Consider the following 22530-nt stretch of genomic DNA (forward strand, 5'->3'; position numbering starts at 1 on the left):
AGCCATAGGCACATAGATTCATGGATGGGCCACAAATTAAGTCTGTACCTGTGGAGTACAGCTATGGTTTGTTTTTTTTTTTAAATGTAGGCCAAGCTGGTCTCAACTCAGAATGTAGCTGTGGTTGACCATGAACTTCCTGTCTCGACCTTCCAAGTGCTGGGATTACTGGGGTACACCACCACGTTTAGTTGATGGGTAGCCAGAGGTAGAACTCAAGGCTTTGTCGTGCTAAGCAAGCACTCTGCCGACTGAGCCATGTCTCCAGCCAGAGGACATTTTTCTCTAGTGAATACGGAACTGTACTTATCTGAATCCGAAATGTTCCCTGGAAGCTCACGTGTTAAAAGTTGATTCCCAGCCGCCAGGGCTTTGGGGTAGTGATTGGATCATGAAGGTTCTGACGTTACCAGTGCATTGGTCCATGGATAGATTCAGAATTTATTTTTTTTATGAAGCAGAGTTGGGGGTTAATAAAGACTTTTGAGGATTTCGTACATGTATACAGTATCGTAATCAGAACCACCTCCATTCACATCTATCCCCACTTGCCCTCCCATATCCCCCTTCTCCAGACCAGCTCCCCCCTCCCAACTTCATGTCCTCTTTTATTATTTTTTTTTTATCCTACTTAAAATAACAAAACAAGAATAATTACAAAAGCTAGGTGTGGTGACTCATACCGGGAAAGAAGGAAGGGAGAGAGGGAAAGAAAGAAAAGAAAAGAGAAAATAACTTCTTGCCTGAGCAAAGAGAACCGTCTTGGACTGGTGCTAAGTGCTGGAGGGTGGCCTCTCAAATGCCCCATTTATCCACCTTTCCCCTCACCTTCGGGGTGGGGGGGGTTTATGAATGTCAGTGCCAGAGGCTGAACTATGTGGCTCGTCCCTGAGGACCACAAGCCACCCAGAGAAGGTCCAAAAGAAAGAGCTGAGAACCACAGGGAGCTGGAGAGATGGCTCAGCAGTTAAGAGCAGTGGCTGCTCTTCCAGAGAACCCCAGTGTGGTTCCCAACACCCATGTCAGATGACTCACAACCTCCTGTAACTCCAGCTCTGGGGGATCTGACGCCCTCTTCTGGCCTCTGTGTATACTTGCACACAAGTGCGCATACATAGAGACAAGCACACATATACACATTTTAAAATAATACAAAAAAATGACAGAAAAAGAACTTAGAACCCCAGCTTCCTCCTGGGGAGCATCCCACGTTCCCTAGTGAAGTGTAACTGTCACATGGGGTGACTCAGTGAACCATCAAGACACTGAGATTATAGACATGCACCCTCTCACACCCAGCCTCAGGCTCCTTAAATTAACGCAGTTCTCTGAAACTAGGCACACTCTCTCAGGAATGTGGGGAACACTGGACATGACCATAGATTCCCTAAAGTTTCTCACTGGACAACTTACTAGGAACCTGCAGTGACCAGGAGGGCCCGGACTTCAGGAAGGGGCACCATCCCGCACTCCAGCCTGCCTCCACCCATGTGTTTTATTGTTTGGTATAGGGCTTAGTCAGACAGCAGCCTAGGCTTTGCTTTGAACTCACAGTGATCCTCCTGCCTCAGCTCCCAGCTGCTGGTCCTCAGGCAATGTCAACCTTGTTTTTTGACATGGGGATCTCTCAGCATTTTGAAATTCACCAAATAGCCTAGGCTGGCTGGCCAGTAAGCCCTAGGCTTCCCTATCTCTGCTAGCCCCCTGCTGGGATTACAAGTCAGAAAGACCACAACAGACCTTTTCATACAAGTTCTGGGATCATGCTAGGCCCTTGCCCTTATCCCCAGCCTTCCATCAGGTGGGTTTAGATCTCACTAGGTACAGTCAAGTGGTGAGCTGGTGCTTTACAAGCTTGAAGCAGCATTTAAATGTTTAGGAAAAAAAAAAAAAAAAGGACTGACCACATAGGATTTCTAAAAGCCAGGAGAGGATGTGTTGCCCTGAAAAGTAGTGAGCCTCCCATCCCTAGGTGCATGCAAATGGAGGCTGCCCAGAATATCCTTGCAGTCCTGCCCCTTTCCTCTGTCTCCTACTGCCTTCTGTCAGGATGACGGCAGGAAGTCCCTCCTCTTTTCTGTGACAGGGTCTTGCCGTGTAGCTCAGATTGACATTCAACTCAAGACTCTCCTGCCTCAGCCTCCTGAGTGCTGGGGTTCTAGGCTTATATCGCCACATCCAGCCTTCTGCGGTGTGCGTATGTGTGTAAGTGTGGTGTGTGGTGCACGCACATGAGTGTGCAGGTGCTGTGCCTTGCACTTGCGCAGAAGGCATCTCAGGACGTTGAGTGCCTTCCTCTATCGGTCTCCATCTTGTTGCCTTGAGATGGGGTCTCCTGCTGAACAGCCAGCTCCTGGGATCTGTCAGCTGGCTTTTTACGTGGGTGCAGGGCATCAGGTTCTTGAGCATGCAGAACAAGTTCTCTTAACCCACGATGCCATCTCCTTAGTCTTCTGTGGTTTCAACAGGGACCTGGTGATAAATTATGCCACTAATTAAATGAGTACTTATACATCTTTCCCTTCTGCTGTGTTTATCTGGTCTATACATCTCAAGAGAAGGCTCTCCGGCACATATTGCGTCCCATTCACCCTTCCTGTCTGTATTCTGGCTGCTGGTGTGTTTCTCAACCAAGGCTTGGCCTAGCCCAGGCTTGGGGACTTGTGGCCCAGGATGCCCTGGGGAGAGGCCCTGGTGAGGGCCTCTCTCTGCTGGGTGAAAGACGCCGAGAGTAAACAGATCGAATTTCCAGAGGCAGCCAGGCCTTCCACCCAGGCATCCGCAGTGATTGAAGACAGGAATGTGCTCAGAGGTGACTCAGCTCCTGGGCCCCTGATCTCTAAGCAGCCCTGGGCTTTGGCTTGGCTTGGGTGGTTGACTCCAATCAGGTCCAAAGGGAACAGCAGTAGAATTTTGAAGACCAACTGACTTGTGCGACTACGTGTCAATCCCCTAAGGGCGAGGGAATGCATAGCCATCTTTGGGGAGGCCTGCTGCAGGTTCGGTGATCTTCCAGGTTCATTGAGAAACAGGCAACAGTGGTACTTACTCGCGCGAGAGGGTGGCTATGAAACATTTGGGTAAGAGCCTGGCCTAGAGGCTGAGGCAGGAGGATCTTGAGTTGCAGGCCAGCCTGGGCTACATAGGAAGAAAGGGAAAAGAAGGAAAAAGGGGAAAGAAAGGGGTATGGAGGGAGGTGGAAGTCAAAGGAAGATGGAGGAAAGAAGGAGAGAGGGAGGGAGAGGAGGTAAATGCGTTTCAGAAAGTTCACAGCCGCCATCAGGCACGGAGAGGCAAGTAGCAAGAAAGCAGCTAGGCCTGGAGGGACCTGGGATGGAAGAGGGAGCGTGGATGGTCCAAGGCTAGCAAGGCCCCAGGAGGATGCTCCAGAGCTGTCACCCACTGGAGAGGAGTCCCTTCAGATGACAGTGACCATCCCTGAGAAGGTGGAGACTGTGTGGGGAACTCAGGGTTTCTGGAAAGGCTCTGGTCGGCTAGATAAGGGACCCAATCAGAGGTCAAGGGCAGGATGGTAGGATGTCACAGTCATCGGATGTGGATTGTGGAGGTCATTGGTGAGATGAATGGGGTGGAGAAGAGCTAACTGCCATCCAGCTGTCGGCGGCTGTCAGCTTGTGACCTGAGGAAGAGATGTGGAGGAAGGACACCCTTTTTTAGCATGGAGGAAACCTGAGCCTGGAAAAGTGCCTAAGGGTGCTTGCTGCAGAAGACCCCAATTCAGTTCCTAGCACCCATGTTGGGCAGCGCACAGCTGCCCGTAACTTTAGTTTTAGGGGATCCAACACCCCCTTCTGATCTCTGTGGTCATTCATATACCCTGCATTCACATGCACAGACCCACACACATACACATACATTAAAAATAAAATAAATCTTTTTTGTTGTTGTTGTTTTGGTTCTTTTGAGACAGGGTTTCTCTGTGTAGTTTTGGTGCCTGTCCTGGATCTCACTCTGTAGACTAGGTTGGCCTCGAACTCACAGAGATCCACCTGCCTCTGCCTCCCGAGTGCTGGGATTAAAGGTGTGCACCACCACTGCCTGGCGTTGTTGTTTTAAAGGAAGAGGCTGGAGAGATAGCTCAGAGGTTAAGAGTACTTGCTCTTCTTTGAGAGGACTCAGGTTCTGTTCCCAGCAGGGGCAGTGATTTGCAACCAACCATAACTCCAGCTCCAGGAGATCCAATGCCCTCTTCTGACTTCCTTGGTCACAGGGCGCACATATACATGCAAACAAAACACTCAAACACGCTGGGCGGTGGTGGCACACGCCTTTAATCCCAGCACTCAGGCAACAGAGGCAAGTAGATCTCTGTGAGTTCGAGGCCAGCCTGGTCTACAGAGAGAGTTCCGGGACAGCCAGGGCTACACAGAGAAACCCTGCCTCAGAAAGCCAAGCTGTGCACAGTTACAGGGTTTTGAGAGGGACCCTCGGTAGATACCTGTATCATAGAAATTAAGAGTGCTCAATGAGCCAGCTAGGGAGAATTAGGAGAGGCCTGGAGGGAAGGAAGTGGAGCCACGTGTGAGGGAAGGGATGTCTAGGCTGGAGGAACAGTTGAAGGTTATCTGAAGATGGCATTGGACAGAGAGAGGCCACAGACGACAGACCGATAAAAGAACACAGCCATCGACAGGGAGTTTGAGTGGCATTGACCCAGAGAATAGGGCACTTGAGTTACTAGGCAACTGGTCAACAGCCTCAAGCAACACCCGAGCTGGGCCCTCCAGGGAATGTCATTTGCAGTTAATAATGTCTGGGATGTGGGGAGATGGCCACAGGACCACAGATTGCTTAACGGGCAAGGGTTGACTTGCTGTGTGCTTCTCTTCCTGTGTTGACAGAAAGTTGGGCATCCTTGGGAGGATGAATGGGCTGCTGTGCAGAGCAGGGAACATGGGAAATTCATTGGGTCTGCCATCCCATCAGGAGAGGAAAGAAGAACGTGAGAACTTTTGTCCAGACTCAGAGTACAAGGCAAAGAAAGGAACAGATGCCAGCCAGGGGTGTGGCTCACGCAGCATTAGAGCTCTTACCTAGATTCCCCCAGTAAGGGGCTGGGGCGTGGCTCAGTGGTAGAGCACCTGCCTAGAATCCCCCAGTGAGGGACTGAGGGTGTGGCTCAGTGGTAGAGCACCTGCCTAGAATCCCCCAGTGAGGGACTGAGGGTGTGGCTTAGTGGTAGAGCACCTGCCTAGAATCCCCCAGTGAGGGACTGAGGGTGTGGCTCAGTGGTAGAGCACCTGCCTAGAATTCCCCCAGTGAGGGACTGAGGGTGTGGCTTAGTGGTAGAGCACCTGCCTAGAATCCCCCAGTGAGGGGCTGGAGTGTGGCTCAGTGGTAGAGCACCCACCTAGACTCCTAGTGAAGAGCTAAGTGCATGTCTCAGCCATAGAGTGCTGGCTTCACCTGCAAGGCCCTGGGTTTCATCCTTGGCACTTGAAAAAAAAAGAAAACCAGGTGTCGTCAACTATACCTGTTATCCCGTCACCGAGGAGGCTGATGCAGAAGGGTCAAAAGTTGAAGAAGACTGGAAAGGGCCTGGCTCTTGCTGATTTCAGGCCGCCTAGAACTCACGGTGTCACCCAAGTCTAGTCTCAAACGTCCAGCAGTCCTCCGTGGTGCCCGGATGTCAGGTGTGCTCTGCCAGATAGATACCAGGCTGGCACTGCCTAACCATTAAGGGAGGTCTTCACATACACAGTATGAGCAGACTCCCCCATCACATTGTGATGCATGGTCGTCCCAAACCCCGCCCCCAGTGTCCTCCAGTCCCATTGCAGACAGCTTCACACTGTGGAATACCATCAGTGAGGACCTTCTCTGAGCTGAGGAAAAGGAGAGAGCTGCTGGCTGGTACCCTGCCCTGCCGCCACTCCCTCCACCTCCAACCCCCCCTCCTTCCAAACCCCGGTGCTTGACTGAGGTAATAAAGATGAGCAGGAAGTCTCTGAAGAGGAGAGGAGGGTTCACTCAGCAGTGGGAAGAACAGCATCAGAAGACCTGAGGCCGAGAAGTTAGGCAGGTGGGCAGTAAAGGAGTGTGACCAAGGAAGAGGCTGGTGACATTCTCCACCAGAGCTCACATCGTGGGGAGGCGTGAAGAAAGAGGAAGACAGGGCCAGGAGGTCGGCTCAGTCAGTAACGGGCTTGCTGTGTAAGCGTAAGGATTTATGTTTAGTCCCTAGAACTCCCGTTTAAAAAGCTGAGTGTGAGCCAGGTGATGATGGTGCACACCTTTAATCCCAGCACTCAGGAGGCAGAGCCAGGTGGATCTCTGTGAGTTCAAGGCCAGCCTGGGCTACAAAGCAAGATCCAGGACACCCAAGGCTACACAGGAACCCTTTCTCAAAAAAAACAAAATAATAATAATAATAATAGTAGTAGGGCTGGTGAGATGGCTCAATGGAGAAAGGGACTAGCCACCAAGCCTGATGACCTGAGTTCAGTCCCGCATAATGCAGAGAAAGAACGAACTCCCACAAATTGTCCTGAGAACTCTACACACAAAGTATGGCACACCCACATACTCAATACATAAGTAAATAAATTAATGTTTAAAAAGTATATTAAGGGCCATGTGGCGGTGGTGCACACCTTTAATCCCAGCACTTGGGAGGCAGAGCCAGGCGGATCTCTGTGAGTTCGAGGCCAGTCTGGTCTAAAGTGCGAGATCCAGGACAGGTTCCAAAACTACACGGAAAAACCCTGTCTTGAAAAAAAAACAAAAAACAAAAAACAAAAAAAAACAAAAAAACAAAAAAAAAAAAGTATGAATAGTATCACCCACCTTGATAACAGCTAAGGTTGTCCTGGAATACATGTGTGCGTGTGCACATATTTACTGCGCGTACGCGTGCGTGCGCGCACACACCAAAAAAAAAAAAAAGGAAGATACGGTGATTCACACATGTAATCCTACCATTCAAGAAGCTGAAGCAGGGGAATTGCTGCAAGTTACAGGCTATCCTGGATCTGTGTGCAACCATGAGGACCTAGCACCCAGGTATAGTGAGTGTGGCCTTTGCCTGACAAAGCCCTGTAGTGGGGGATGGGGATAGAGAGACAGGATCAGTGGGCCTTGCTGGCAGCCAGATACCCAAAACAACGCGCAAGAGCTCCAAGTTCCAGAGAGACCCTGCCAGAAAGGAACAAGAGGGAGAGGAACAGAGAAGGACACCTAGCACCCTCCCCTGGCCTCTGAGATATATATATACACATACATGCATTAACACGTGAATGTGTATATATCACACATACAATAAAGGGAAGGAAAATACAAATGTCCTTGAGCAGTGGTTCTCAACCTTCCTAATGCTGTGACCCTTTAATACAGTTCCTCATGTGGTGGTGACCCCCACCACCATAGATTGTTTTATTGGCTACTTCATAACTGTAAATTTGCTACCGTTATGAATCATGATGTAAATGTCTAGTATGCAGGATATCTAATATCTCACGACCCACAGGTTGAGCACTGCTGTCCTAGAGGGTCAGGTGGGGTGAAGCTCACAGACACAGGCCACTTGGTGACCAGCGGGAGCAACAGGTCCCTCTGTCTCCTCTGTCCTAAAGGTCCTCTCTGAGGCAGTATTCACATTGAATTGAGATGGACATCCAACAGCTGGCTGGCCCCCTGGGACATGTCACTTCAACAACTTATTTATTTATACCTCATGTCCGCAGAGGCCCAGGTTGCTGTCTGCTGGTGTTTATGCCCTCCAGACCAATGTGTCCGGTCTATTTCTGGAGTGTCCCTACAGCCTTGGGGGGTGGCTGGAATAAGTGTCTTGCCCATTCCTGTATACCAGACTCTCTCAGGCAGCTGGGAGGCCCCATCTCTCCCAACATGCACCTGTTTCAGCCATCTGGAAGCTGAGAGCGTCAAGGCTCTCTCTGAGAATGTGGGGCCCCTACGAAGGAACCCCACAAGAGTACCGATTGCCACTTACAAGGTGATGGTCTAGTGTTATCCTTTGAGGCAGTTATATATTGTGTTTGTCCAGATAATAGCCACGAGTTGGCCGGGTGGTGGTGGCACACATCTTTAATTCCAGCACTCAGGAGGCAGAGGCAGGTGGATCTCTGAGTTCAAGGCCAGCCTGATCTACAAAGTGAGTTCCAGGACAGCCAGGGCTACCCAGAGAAGCCCTGTCTCATAAAGAGTTACAAGTTGGGGTTGGGGATTTAGCTCAGTGGTAGAGCGCTTGCCTAGCAAGCACAAAGCCCTGGGTTCTATACTCAGCTTTAAAAAAAAAAAAATGTTCAACATCAAGCGTTACAAGTTGGCTATGGGACAGACATGGATAGAGATGTCCCCAGGAAACCAACGAGGGCTGGCGAGATGGCGCAGCGGGTGAAAGGAACTGTGGCCAAGTCGGCCGAGCCGAGTTCAGTCCACAGAGCCGACGACGTGTTGGGAGGAGAGAACCTGCCCCCTGCAAGATGTCCTCTGACCTCCACATGTGTACCACAGCCTGCTCCCGTTTGCACAGACGCAAATTAGTGACAAGGGAGGGAGCTGGAGGGGAGTTGAGTGTGTGCTGGAGTGACCAAGTCAGAATATCAGTGAGACAAGGAATGCATGTCACCTGGCCCCAAGCAGGCATCTTCCGCTTCAGAATCTCTTTATGCGTTAAGTACGTGCGTGAATGTGCCTGAGTGAGTCTGTGTGCACCACACGGAGGTCGGAGGGCGTTGGCTCTGCTGGAGCTGGAGTTACGGGCAGTTGTAAGCCACTTGATAGGGATGCTTGGCTCCCAACCCAAGCCCTCTACAAGAGCGCTAAGTGCTGTTTCGCCACAGAGCCGTCTCTTCGGCCCCTTGAAAATCAGGTTTGCGGCGTGTGAGTTACACATAGCAAATGTTGCTCTTTTAGCCAGCTGTGGTGGTGCACATCTGTAATCCCAGCCTTTAGTGGGTTGGAGGACTGGGAGCTGCAGGGCAGCATTGCTCACATGAGTGATGAATGAGTTGAAGGCCAGCCTGGACTGTCTCCAAAAAGGAAAAGGGGGGAAAAAAAAGTCACTCTGTTTAGTGGATAGTTCTTTGGGTTTGATAGAGATGTAAGATTTTGCAGCCGCCACCACCACATACCAGAGAGTACACAAGGGACCTGATGATGTAGCTTAGTGGTAGAGCACCTGCCTAGAATCCCCCAGTGAGGGGCTGGGGTGTGGCTCAGTGGTAGAGCACCTGCCTAGAGTCCCCCAGTGAGGGGCTGGGGTGTGGCTCAGTGGTAGAGCACCTGCCTAGAGTCCCCCAGTGAGGGGCTGGGGTGTGGCTCAGTGGTAGAGCACCTGCCTAGAATCCCCCAGTGAGGGGCTGGGGTGTGGCTCAGTGGTAGAGCACCTGCCTAGAATCCCCCAGTGAGGGGCTGGGGTGTGGCTCAGTGGTAGAGCACCTGCCTAGAATCCCCCAGTGAGGGGCTGGGGTGTGGCTCAGTGGTAGAGCACCTGCCTAGAATCCCCCAGTGAGGGGCTGGGGTGTGGCTCAGTGGTAGAGCACCTGCCTAGAATCCCCCAGCAAGGGGCTCATCTGTGACTCAGCAGGGGACCTTCCTAGACTAACCAGATATCCTTGTCTTTCTGCTCAGGTGCAAGTTTTTCAGTCTGACAGAAACCCCCGAGGACTACACCATCATCGTAGATGAGGAGGGCTTCCTTGGTAAGTGTCTGCCCTCACAAATCAGGCCACCTGCCCACCTCCTTATTTCCTTTTCTATTTTCTTTGTTGTTGTTGTTTAATGCGGGAAGGAAGCTGTTTGGGGTGTTTCATTTTGTTTGGTTGGAGATTCGGAGTTTGGTGGTGATGGCTTTTTTTACATTTTACAATTATGGGTTTTTTTTGTGTGTCTGTACACACACATGCCAGAGCATGGGTGTGGAGGTCAGAGGGCAACCTGTGGAAGTCAGTTCTACCCCTCTACTCTGTGGGTTCCTGGGGTTACACTAAGTCATCGGGCTTGGTGCCAGCACGTTTACCTGCCCAGCCGTCTCTCTGGCCCTTGTCTGGTTTTTTGTTTGTTTGTTCTTTGTTTTTGAGATAGGGTCTCCCTATGTAGCCCAGGCTACCTCAAACTTAGGATCCTCCTCTTTTTCAGCCTCCCAAATGCTGGGATTATAGGAATGTGACATAATGCCTGACTAATTGTTTTTCTTTTTTTTAATGTGTTTCATATAAAATCGCTTTGTTACTTATTTAGGTAATGTGCGTGTGTGTGTGTGTGTGTGTGTGTGTGTGTGTGTGTGTGTGTCCCCGAATATATGTATGTGTGCCATGTGCATGCAGAAGCCTTTGGAGGTCAGAGGAAGGCATCAGATCCTCTGAAACTAGACGTACAGGCCATCGTGAGCTACGATGTGGTGCTGGGAACCAAAACCAGATCCTTTGCAAGAGCAGTGAGTGCCCTTAACCACGGAGCCGTCTCTGTATCCTTATTTTTCCATTTTTTTAATTTAAATATTATTTGGTTATCATAAAATTTTGGGGGCTGAAAAGATGGCTTGGTGGTTAAGAGCACAAGCTGAAATTCCAGAGGACCTGGGTTTGATTCCTTACGTGATGGCTCCCAACCATCTGTAACTCCAGTCCCAGAAGATCTGACGCCCTGTTCTGCTGTCCGTGGGCACCAGGCACACACGTGGTGCACAGACAAATGTGCAGGAAAACATCTATACATATAAAATAATAAAATAATAATTTTTCAAAAATTAACCACTGTTTTTGAAGTAGAAGTAGAGCAAGTTGTTCATTTGGTTTTTGAGACAGTCTCAAGTACCCGAGCCTGGCCTTGGACTCTCTACGTAGCTGAAGACGACCTTGAATCTGCAATCCTCCTTGTTTCTACTCAAGTGCTGACATTACAGGTGTGCACTAGCACACTTGGTTTATGCCACACTTGAGGCAAAACCCTGGTTTTTGTGCGGGCTAGCCCAGTACTCTACAGTATCCGTTGCCCCTTAGTGATTCCGGGGAGTGGGAGGTTTAATCACCTCAAAATAAAGCTTTATACCTAGTAGCAGCTACCACCTGTCCTCTGCAAAAATCTGATGTCTACTTCTTTATTAGAGCAGTTTATTGACAAACCAGGTGTGGTGGCACATACCTGTAATCTCAGTACTTGGGGAGAAGAGGCAGGAACGTCTTTGTGAGTTCTGTCTCAGGACCAGCCTGGTCTACATAGTTCTAGGATAGCCGAGGCCACACAGTGAGACCCTGTCTCAAAAACAACAACAGCAAAAGTTAATGGCATGCGTTAGGCTTTGCTTAATTATTTAGTTGTTTATTTTTGCAATTCTGGAGATGATTCTCAGTGCTTTGCCTGTGGTAGGCATGCGCTGTACTGTTAAGGCACACCCCCAAAAACCCAGTGTCCAGCTTTACATTGATTTTTTTTTTTTCCCAGAAGCTCTCTGCAAATAGAAATACATTCATTTTGTTCTTCCATGCACCGTATTGATGACAAGGCAGAGGGGAGCCATTGAGCTTTCTCACAGGTGTTGGAGTTTGGGGAAAACTAGGTCTTCAAAAGTCTATGGAGAGAGACGGGAGGCCCAGGTCTGTAACCCCAGAATCTAAGAGACTGAAATAGGAGGATCAGTACTTCAGAGCGAGCCTGAGTTACGTTGGAAAGCCTTGTGTTCAAGCCTTGTCTTAGTTAGTAGGGTTTCTATGGCTATGAAGAGAAATCATGACCGTGGTAACTCTTAGAAAGGAGAACACTTCATTGGGCTGGCTTGCACTTCAGAGGCTTAGTCCATTATCATGGCAGGAAGCATGGCAGCATGCAGGCAGACATGGTGCTGGAGAAGGAGCTGAGAGTCCTACATGTTGATTCTCAGGCAACTGTGAGTCACACTGAGCATAGCTTGAGCATAGGAGATCTCAAAGCCCACCGCTAACTATGATGTATGTCCTCCAACAAAGCCACAACCTCCTAAGTGCCACTCCCTATGGGCCCATTTTTCTTTCAAACCACTATAAGCACAAAGGGCTGGGGATCTGATTCAGTGGTGGAGTTTCTGCCTAGAATCCCCCAGTCAGGGACTGGGGGTGTGATTCAGTGGTGGAGCCCCTGCCTAGAATCCCCCAGTGAGGGGCTGGGGTGTGGCTCAGTGGTAGAGCACCTGCCTAGAATCCCCCAGTGAGGGGCTGGGGTGTGGCTCAGTGGTAGAACTTTTGCCTAGAATCCCCCAGTGAGGGGATGGGGTGTGGTTCAGTGGTAGAGCACCTGCCTAGAATCCTCCAGTGAGGAGCTGGGGTGTGGCTCAGTGGTAGAGCACCTGCCTAGAATCCCCCAGTGAGGGGCTTGGGGTGTGGCTCAGTAGTAGAATACCTGCCTAGAATCCCCCAGTAAGGGGCTTGGGTGTGGCTCAGTGGTAGAGCGGATGCCTTCCATATTCAAAGCTCCAAATTCCATCCCCAACAAGAGTATAAAATCATGTCTTGGGACTTAGAATTACCTCACCTGCTAGTCCCTTAGCCTCCCCCATGCAAAAGCATACTCCAGGGATATCTGTCCTTGGGGGAAAAAAAATCAAACCAACTTGTATGTCTTGAGATGGTCTCTGCCACTGAGGCAGGAGGGTCTCATCACCAGCCAAAGAGCCTTGCATTGAGCAGGAACCTTGGGATCCTTCCAGCGGCCCCCAGGGTAAAATTAAATTCCCGTTTTACAGATGAAGAGCCAGCTGTCCATTAACAAAGAAAATCAAGGCTAGCCTGGGCTACATGAGACCTTGTCTTTAGACTGGGGAAACAGCTCAGGAGCTAAGAGCACTTTCTCTTGCAGAGGACCTGAGTTCAGTTCCCAGCACCCACATCAGGCAACTCACAGCCACCTGTAACTCCAGCTCCTGGGGATCTGACGCCCTCTTCTGGACTCCGTGGACACCTGCACACACATGAACATACACACACACACATACATGAAATTTTCAAAATAAAAGTATGTAGATAGGTTTGTCTGATGTCACTGTCACTCTCATACCTAGAACATTCATCATTGAACATGGCATGCTCTACAACCATTCCAGACTCTTCCCCCAAAATGGCTTATGGTTGTGCTCCAGAGACGTGAGGCATTGTCTGTTTGGTTCTGAAATACATGGCGGTGTGACGGCCAAGTCACTTGCTGTTGTCTGGGCCCTCCTGACTTGCCACCAGCAGGAGATGTGGTTGGCATCAGGGGTGAAGGATGACCACCTCACAAAGCTGCGTTTCGGGATACCCAGGCTCACAGAAATTCCCAGGAAACAGTAGGGGCTTCAAATGCCACCCCTCAAGAAGCCCTTTGTTACTAAGTTTGGGCTCCTTAGAAGTCTAAAAACAAGAGGCTGAGGAGATGGACCAGTTGGTAACATACTGGCCAAGCAAGTATGCAGACCTGAGTTCAGATCCCCTGAACCCTTATAAGAAAAGAAAGAATGGACAGAAGGCAGGTAGGCATGGTTTGTGCCTGTAACACCAAAGCGAGAGTTACAGAGGCAGGAGAATTCCTGGTGCTCACTGTCCAACCAGTCTGGTTCAGTGGAAGACCCGGTCTCAAAAAAAAAAAAGAAAAAGAAAAAGAAAAGACTGGCAAGATGGCTCAGTGGTTAAGGGTGCCCACAACCAAGCCCGACAGCCTGAGTGCCATCCCTGCAACCTACCTGGTGGAAGGAGAGGGCTGACTCCCACGGGTTGTTCTCTGACCTCCACATGTGTGCCATGGCACACGGGCCTGCATATAGACGGACATATACACACAATAATAATCACTTTTTTAAAGATGTGAGCGATTAAGAAAGATGCCAGCTAGACCTCTCACCTCCACGTGGATGTACACATGTACCCATAGAAAAGAATTCCAGAACTGAGCCAAGGCAAGGTCTGGGCAGGGCCAGGGCTTGGGAATCTTGTTCCTGGAGAGACAGGTATAAAACACAGAGCCCACCTCCTAGGCAACAGGTAGTCAGAGAAACCCAAGACCCAGGGGTCACCCCTCCCCGGCTCCTCTTCTGTCGTCTCTCTCTTCTGTGAAGCTGCCTGCCTCTTCATTACTAGCTGGCTGACCACGGGCCCTTCTGAGTCAGCAGGACCAATGGGCTTCCCCGAGGCTGTGGTCACCATGGCGACTGAGCTAGGCAGATAGGATTCTGATAGACCTCACTCAGCATTCCCTCCTCCCAAGCCATCTTTTCTGAAAGCTGGCCCGGCCCCTCCCCCTCTTATTCACTGCTCCCAGCCCCATCTCTTTGGGGACACATTGCTGCTTCTTCCTGTTGGTCCTTAAGACAGGGCCTGGATTTATTTTTTTTATTACTTTTATTTTTTATTTGTTTGTTTGTTTTGGCTTTTTGAGACATGGTTTCTCCGTGTGTAGCCTGGCTGTCCTGGATCTTACTCTGTAGACCAGGCTGGCCTTGAACTCACAGAGATCCGCCTGCCTCTTCCTCCCGAATGCTGGGATTAAAAGCGTGTACCACCACCGCCCAGCTGACCTGAATTTTTAAGTCCATTAAGTTTGAATCTTCTTTTTTGTTTATTTGGTTGCTTGGTTTATTTTATTTTATTTATCTTTTTTTTTTTTTTTTTTTTTTTTTTTGAGGCACCATCTGATATATCTCAGACTGGTAGGTAGCATCAAGGATGACCTTGAACTCCTGATCCTCCTGCCTCCACTTTCCAAGTGCTAGACCACAGGCAGGCACCAGCACTTCTGATTTTATGCAGTGCTGGGGCTGGAACCCGGGGCTTTCTGGATGCTAGAGAGGCACTCTGCAAGGCACTCTTATGTCTCCAGCCCTTCTTTTGTCTGTTTGGTTTTTTGTTTTTTTAATTCAAGCTCATTATGTAGCCCAGGCTAGCCTGGAATTCAGGCTGCTGCTGCTTCAGCCTCCCAAGAAGCTGGGGTTACAGGTGTTCAGTTTACAGGTGTGCACTCCACCCGACTTTGTCTGTGAATCTTGGCCTGGTTGCTCCCGGTCTAGAGATAACTGGGCAAATTGCTGGTCCCGTTTAAGCATTTGTGTGGAGGGGACAGGCATGCTTCCTCTGCAGGGTCCTTGTAGTGTGCATAGCATCCCAGTTCCACTTCTTACCATATCTCTGTCCCATTCTGTGCCAGGAATGGAGTTCAGGTAGCCTCAGCAGGAGCCTGGCATTTTATGAAGAATCCTATAGTTGAGTCTCTGGGCTCCTATCCACGGAGATACTGTGTACATGGTGTTGTATGATGTTTCCTGGGGCGATAGGGACAGAAATCTCTTCACCCCAGATAGGCCACCCACAGCAGACCCAAGTCTAAGTCTAGCTTATTGGGTCTGTTGGGGTTACCTACAGGAACATGAATGAGTCAAAGGCAACCACATCACCAGAAGCCCTCACCAGCATGGGTGGTGACTCAGGAAAACTGTATCCCTGGAGCTCCCTGCACAACTTAAAGGCAGCTCCACCAGAGTCCCCATTCCCCAGCAACTATTTCAGGGGTTTTCTGAGTCTTGTACATTTCAGGGTCTTCCTGAGCGCTCTGAGATTTAGAATTTGGGTAGTTTTTAATTTGTTTTGTTTTGGTGAGAGATATCTCATTGTGTTGTCTTGGCTGTCCTGGAACTCACTCTGTAGACCAGGCTGGCCTTGAACTCACAGAGATCTGCCTGCCTCTGCCTCCTCCTGAAGGCTGGGATTAAAGGTCGGTAACACTATGCCCAGAGCCTCAAGAGTTTTGTTGTTGACTTTCTGGATTTTCCAAAGCCTTCCTCCAGAAGGGAATGTTTCTGTTTAAAAACAGCTACACTGGAGAGATGGCTCAGAGGTTAAGAGCACTGGCTGCTCTTCCAGAGGTCCTGAGTTCAATTCCCAGCAACCACATGGTGGGTCACACCCATCTGTAACTAACTCCCGCCCCGTGAGATCCCCTCTTCTGGGGAATCTCCCCTCCAAAGGCAACAGGTACAAAGGTGGTCTATAGGCATACATGCAGGCAAAACATCCATATACATTAAAAAATAAAAGGTTTTTTATTTTATAAAGACAAAAAATAGGTCTTTAAAATCAAAATTTTAATTGAAGTAGAAATTTGGGGCTGGAGTGTTGGCTTAGTAGTTAAGAGGACCAGGTATCAATTCACAACACCCACATGGTGATTTAACATCTCTAACCTTCAGCTCCAATGAATCTGACGCCCTCTTCTGGCCTCCTCAGCAATTGCACTCATGTGCACATACCCACCCAGGACACGTACATGCACATAAATAAATAAAAATATTTTTTATTTTATTTTTATTTTATGTGCATTGGTGTTTTTGCCATGGGTGTCGGGTCCCCTGGAACTGGAATCACAGACAGCCTTGAGCTGCCATGTGGGTGCTAGGAGTTGAACCCGGGTCCTCTAGAAGAGCAGCCAGTGCTCCCAACCACTGAGCCATCCCTCTAGCCCAATAAAAATATTTTTAAATGAGGAAACTGAGGCCCTAGAGACAGGCAAGACAGTCTCTAGGGCCTCAGCCAATCCACACACCTCTGCCTACGTCTCCAGCCAGGCCTGGCAACACCCAGGCCCCAGGCAGTCACCAACAACATCATCTGTGCCCCACCCCCCTGCAGAGCTGCCCTCCTCTGAACACCTGAGTGTGGCTGATGCCACCTGGCTAGCCCTGAACGTGGTGTCCGGTGGCGGCAGTTTCTCCAGCTCCCAGCCCATCGGTGTGACAAAGATCGCCAAGTCTGTCATCGCTCCCCTGGCTGACCAGAACATCTCCGTGTTTATGTTGTCCACCTATCAGACTGACTTCATCCTGGTGAGTCAAAGCTATGGTGCGCACACTCCCATCCGGTCAAAGACTGGCTGTGCACACTCCCTGCCTTCTCCGTGTGACACACACATGTACTGCTTCTAGCATGCTCGTTATTCTGTCCCAACACCGCTCCTCACCTCAGCCCTGTGCACTACCGCAGGAATTAGGATGAGCTGGGACTCAGGGACTCTTGCTTCCCCTCCTCAGGTGCGTGAGCGTGACCTGCCCTTTGTCACTCACACCTTGTCCTCGGAGTTCACCATCCTTCGGGTTGTCAATGGAGAAACGGTAGCGGCCGAGAATCTCAGTATCACCAATGGCTTTGTGAAGCCCAAGATGGGTGAGTTGGGATGGAGGGGAGTGCCCCCAGCCGAAAGCCTGGCTCTCAGAATCTGCTTGGTGTTCTCTGGATTCCGTGTGGAGCAGCCCGCAAGGGCCAGCCAGAGATGGCTCCCGTCTCAGCCCAGCTCATGGTATCAGGGTGGCTCCCTGTAGTAGGGACCATGGAGTAGAAGCTGGGAGGATTGGGAGCTAAGCCAGATGGTGGCTGCTGGGAAGGACTCTCTCAGCAGCCAGAGCAGCTTAGATAAAGGCTCAGGGTCCCGAAGGGACATTTAAGAATGAGTGCAGTGTGTGTGCTGGGGGTGAGAAAGCCACATGGGCCACGTTGAACAAAGTCTGAGGCTTGGCCCAACTCCTGTACACAGAAGCACCACTCTGGCCTTAATACTTCTGTCCTATGCTCTTTCAGTCCAGAGGCCAGTCATCCACCCCTTATCCAGCCCAAGCAACAGGTTCTGTGTCACCAGCCTGGACCCTGACACACTGCCCGCCGTCGCCACACTTCTCATGGATGTGATGTTCTATTCCAATGGGTAGGTGCTGGGGATGGGTGGCGGGGGGGGGGGGGGGGGACGAGGACGGGACATGGAGATACCACTCCACCCAGGAGCCCTGACCTTATTCTACCCGTAAGTCCAATCTGCAAGAGGGAGCACAGTCTGCCCAGCAGCCTAATCTGAAGGGGAGATACAGACCCGCCCTAGAAATAAGTCCAAGGGAAGAGATTTGGTTCCACCTGGGAGACTGTCTTCCTGAGGGTTTCTATTGCTGTGTTAAAAACACCATGACCGAAAAGCAGGTTGGAGAGGAAAGGATTTATTTGGCTTACACTTTCATATTGCTGTTCATTATAAAAGGAAGTCAGGACAGGAACTCAAACAGGGCTGGAACCTGGAGGCAGGAGCTGATGCAGAAGCTGTGGAGGATGCTGCTTACTGACTTGCTCCCTATGGCTTGCTCAGCCTGCTTTCTTATAGTACCCAGGACCACCAGCCCAGGGATGGCACCACCCACCAAGGGCTGGATGGACTGGGCCCTACCCCGTTGATCACTAAGTGAGAAAATGCCTTACGGCTGGATCTCATGGAGGCATTTCCTCAACTGAGGCTCCTTCCTTCAAGTTGACCCAAAACCAGCCAGGACAGAGCCCAGTCTAACGAGAGAGGCACTGGTCTACCCAAGAACCCAGACTGACGGGGGAGACGTGTGTGCCTATCATCTAGTCCTTAAGTTCTTCCCACCCTCCCTCTCATGATTTTTCTTGAACCTTGGTGGTAGGGTTGAGGTCTCATTTAGAGCTGAGCACTCCACAGTCACTCAGCACTTTGACCAGGTAAGTCTGTACATTAACTACCACCTCCTGGAGAAAGAATGTTTCTCTGGCTGTGGTCAAGAGCAGCCCTAATCCACAAGTCTGACTATAAATATCTAGAAGGCAAAATAACAATAGGGTTTTTTTTCCCCCTGAGGCCTGTGACCTCCAAAGCCTTAGGCTTTTGACCAGGCTTACGGTACATGTAAACATGGTCGTGTAATCATGAATTTTACGTGTAAACTTATACACATGAATTTCCTCCTGGGCAGCAGCAGGTCCTAGATTCAAGCAGAGAGTGGTTGGTTATCCTGATAACCACCATGCCACTATGGCACCGGAGGTCACGTCTTACTTGGCAGGTCAATAATGTAACATTCAGGGTCTGTGACTTCCTGAGTCATGAGCTTTTTGGTGAAGGCAAGACAACCCTTTCCTGTCAGACCGGTGGGTGACAGATAGCATGGAGGCAGTGGCAGAAGCCCCACCCACCCTCACAGCTCCCTCTTGATCCCCCCAGAGTGAAAGACCCCATGGCTGCCAGTGACGATTGTGGCCACATCCGCTTCTTCTCCTTCTCGCTCATTGAGGGCTACATCTCACTGGTGATGGATGTCCAGACCCAGCAGAGGTGGGCAGGGCCCTGTGTGGATACTAAGGGGGCCTGGGTGGGAGCATGTGTTTTCTTCCTAGTCTGAGGCTCCCTTCATCAGAGATGTTCCTATAGGTGCAGGGGTCATCCAGGGTCCACAGCATGATGGTGCCAATGTAGAGATTCGAACCGTGGTCCCAGTGCTGGCTGTCCCCAGGGTCTTACCCCAGCATTGCCTTCCCTCTCTGGCCCCAGTGGGACTGACATGTCCTTGGATCCAATCCTGTGCTCTGTCCCATCTGAGGGACAGCCACTCTGTCACTATGGCCCTACAGTGTCCCCCCATAAAGCAGAGAAGGTCCCCCAGAGCTGGGGGAGCAGCCATTAGCGCCAGCCTCTGATTCCTCTGACTCCTTTGATTTCCACTGAAGGTTCCCGAGCCATTTGCTATTCACGAGTGCATCCGGAGAGCTCTGGAAGATGGTGCGGATAGGAGGACAACCCCTGGGATTCGGTGAGCCGCGACGGGGCCTGAGGGGCGGGGGACACCTGTGTGCAGGCATTCCTAGGGTACCCGGGCAGCTCCACGCAATGTGGTGATCTCAACAGGGAGACTAAGGCTAAAAGAGGCGGAAGCCCCCATTCTGACAGATCCCTTGCCCGTGGTATAAGAAGTATATGAAGGCCTCGGGAAACCAATGAGAGGACTTTACCAGAGGGTTCTTATTTACCCCTCGGTTGAAAAATTAAGACACTGGGGCTGGGAGTGAGTCTTTAGCAGTAGAGTGCTTGCCTAGAATCCCTCGGTGGGGGCTGAGAGTATGGCTCAGTGGTAGAGCACCTGCCTAGAATCCCCCCGTGAGGGGCTAGTGTGTGGCTCAGTGGTAGAGCACCTGCCTAGAGTCCCCCAGTGAGGAGCTGGGGTGTGGCTCAGTGGTAGAACACCTGCCTAGAATCCCCCAGTGAGGGGCTGGGGTGTGGCTCAGTGGTAGAGCACCTGCCTAGAATCCCCCAGTGAGGGGCTGGGGTGTGGCTCAGTGGTAGAGCACCTGCCTAGAATCCCCCAGTGAGGGGCTGGGGTGTGGCTCAGTGGTAGAGCACTTGCCTGGGCTCTAAGCACCTGTGTCTCCCTAGACGAGTGTGGAATTGTAGCCCAGATCTCTGAGCCCTTGGCAGCTGCCGACATCCCGGCATATTACATCAGTACTTTCAAGTTCGACCATGCATTGGTGAGTAGCCCCTGGGAACAGGCACGGACTACGCAGGTAGGGAACAGGTTCCTGGGCTAACACACATTTTTTTTTTCCTTTCTTTTGTTGCTTCCTGCCCTGTAGGTTCCAGAGGAGAATATCAGTGGTGTTATCCACGCCCTGAAGGTCAGTCAAGGAGGGAAGCATTAGAAGAGGCGAAGCTCATCTCCGGGCTCCTCTCCACCACAGCCTACCTGGGCCTTTTCCCCAACGAAGGTTATTCTTGCAGTATTTCCCTATGGACTGAAAGATCGGCCCCAGGACCCTAAGGACGGGGCCTCTGGGACACTCCCCTGATTCCTGACTCCCTCCAGGCCTGAGTCCAAGCCAAGGCCATCCCCACATCCACCTCCAGCCTTCCAGCGTCCCCAGCCTTTTCAATAATGACTCAGTTTCCCCCCAGTGGGGACGGGCCCATCTTCCTCCCCCAAATTCCACCCCAGAAAGTGGTCTCTGAGGCCCGGGGGGCTTGGGAACAGCCCAGGGCCTCACCTACAGCCCACAGCAAACACCAAAGGAAGTTGGCGCCTCCCACAAGACATTGGGGTCCTGATGCACCTAGGGACATCTTAGGAGGTTGGTGGAGCAAGATTGGGTGTGCAGAGCTGGGGAAGCCTCCGTGAGGAGCCCGCCGCCCCAGGGTGAATGGTACTAATATCAGAGGAACAGGGCCTGGTTCCCTCAGGATGGTGGCCAGCAGGCCACCCTCAGGTCATAAAGGCCATTGAGCCTCAGACAGTAACAGTGGGCCCCCTACGACCAAGCTGGGGAAACCAACCCAAGACCCCATAACCCCACCTGCTGACCACACAGGGCCTGTGTCGATTCCCGTGACAACTGCCAAGAGGGGTCCTGGGCCAACCTCCCAACCAAGAGCCCTTGTCCCTGGAGGAGGACGGGATCCCAGGACACCTCCTTTCCTACCAGCCTAGAGCACCAGCTTCTATCCGTCCTCTGTTCGCTCTCCCTGGACCCAACATGGGCAAGCAAAGACTCAGTTTCCTCCTCTCAGCAATGGACATCCCCACCAGCCCAGGCCTAGAGTGCCTTGGGCCATGTCCACCTCCCCAGCTGTCACTTAGACCAGCCTAGAGTTTCCCCCTTCATCCTCTCTACCCCACTTTTAGGGGACAAAGAGGCCTCAAGCCCCCAGTTCACATACCTGCCCAAAATACACCCAGCAGTCTGTGGCCGTGGTGATACCTGGGAGGCAGCTATCTTGAGCATTTGTAGAGAGGGGGGGGGGAAAAATCACATTTGCAGTTTTTTTATTCAGGTTTTTTTTTTTTTTTTTTTTTGCATACAGGTGGCTGGGGAAGGAATAGTCTTGTTTGGAGGAGATGGGGCCTGTTTGAGTCTTATTAGGGTGCCCAGAGTTCAGTGGCACTTAGCAGCACCGTGTGTCTCTGGGGACAGACACAAGTGCAAAGATGTATCCTAAGAATCTTGGCCTTTTCTGAGGAGGGTTATTGGGAGCGGAGCTCTGGCACAAGACACCAGGGCCCCCATAGCACCCCCTGTGGGGCGTCCCAGCATATCAGGTGGTAAGAGTGCCTGAGGGTGGTATCATGAGCTGGGACTATGGGATCCACCAGACTTAGGCTTTGGGGGTGTTTCCTTGGGCCTGTATTACGCTGTCTCCAACAAGGTCAGAGGAGGGAATATTTACTCCTGCAAAGGTCTCTGTACGAACTGTGTTCCTCCCTTCCCTGGGCCACAGGAGCATACCCAGATGGAGGATGTATTCTAGAACCCTGTAGAAGCTCAGTCCAGCATGCTAATCAAAATTACCTCTGGTGGGGTTTGGTTTTTGTTGTTGTTGTTTTGTTTTGTTTTTGAATTCCTTTTGCACAAAACAACCAAATCTTATCAATTGTTTTCTGGTCCCAAAAGGGAAATGGCCAAGTAGGCAGGGCCATAGTGAGGGCCCTGAGTCCCCTTCTTCTCACCCTGGAAGGCCTTGATTGTCCAGGATGCACCTCTCTGTAACCCCTTCTGTCCTGCCTTCCAGCTATCCCTTCCCATCGTGTAAGTGTGATGGCCCCCTGCCCTCTGCCCCAGAGTTGTGTGGCCCCCTAGACTTGCTAGGATGAAACTGTGTATTGTACACACCTATAAATACGTGTTTTATGTTAATAGAGATATATTCTGTAAATAGCATATATACTTGAGCAATATATATGTTAATATATTCTGTGTGCGCAGGACACAGGCAAGGGCCCCACCTCATGTGCGCACA

The 22530-nt window shown here is 50.8% G+C and overlaps 1 protein-coding gene across 1 annotated transcript in view; it reads left to right on the top strand.

Moving 5' to 3' along the window:
- Castor2 (cytosolic arginine sensor for mTORC1 subunit 2) overlaps positions 1 to 21575 on the top strand; it is a 38232-nt gene extending 16657 nt beyond the window's left edge. The window contains exons 2-9 of the mRNA XM_059249488.1: positions 9613 to 9683; positions 16605 to 16798; positions 17003 to 17135; positions 17547 to 17670; positions 18970 to 19080; positions 19473 to 19555; positions 20176 to 20270; positions 20376 to 21575. Coding sequence (XP_059105471.1) covers positions 9613 to 9683; positions 16605 to 16798; positions 17003 to 17135; positions 17547 to 17670; positions 18970 to 19080; positions 19473 to 19555; positions 20176 to 20270; positions 20376 to 20441 — 877 coding nt within the window. The 3' untranslated portion in view covers positions 20442 to 21575. The remainder of the gene's footprint in view (positions 1 to 9612; positions 9684 to 16604; positions 16799 to 17002; positions 17136 to 17546; positions 17671 to 18969; positions 19081 to 19472; positions 19556 to 20175; positions 20271 to 20375) is intronic.
- The last annotated feature ends 955 nt before the right edge of the window (positions 21576 to 22530 follow it).

Source organism: Peromyscus eremicus, chromosome 23 (assembly GCF_949786415.1).
Source record: "Peromyscus eremicus chromosome 23, PerEre_H2_v1, whole genome shotgun sequence".
NCBI classification, from domain to species: Eukaryota; Metazoa; Chordata; class Mammalia; order Rodentia; family Cricetidae; genus Peromyscus; species Peromyscus eremicus.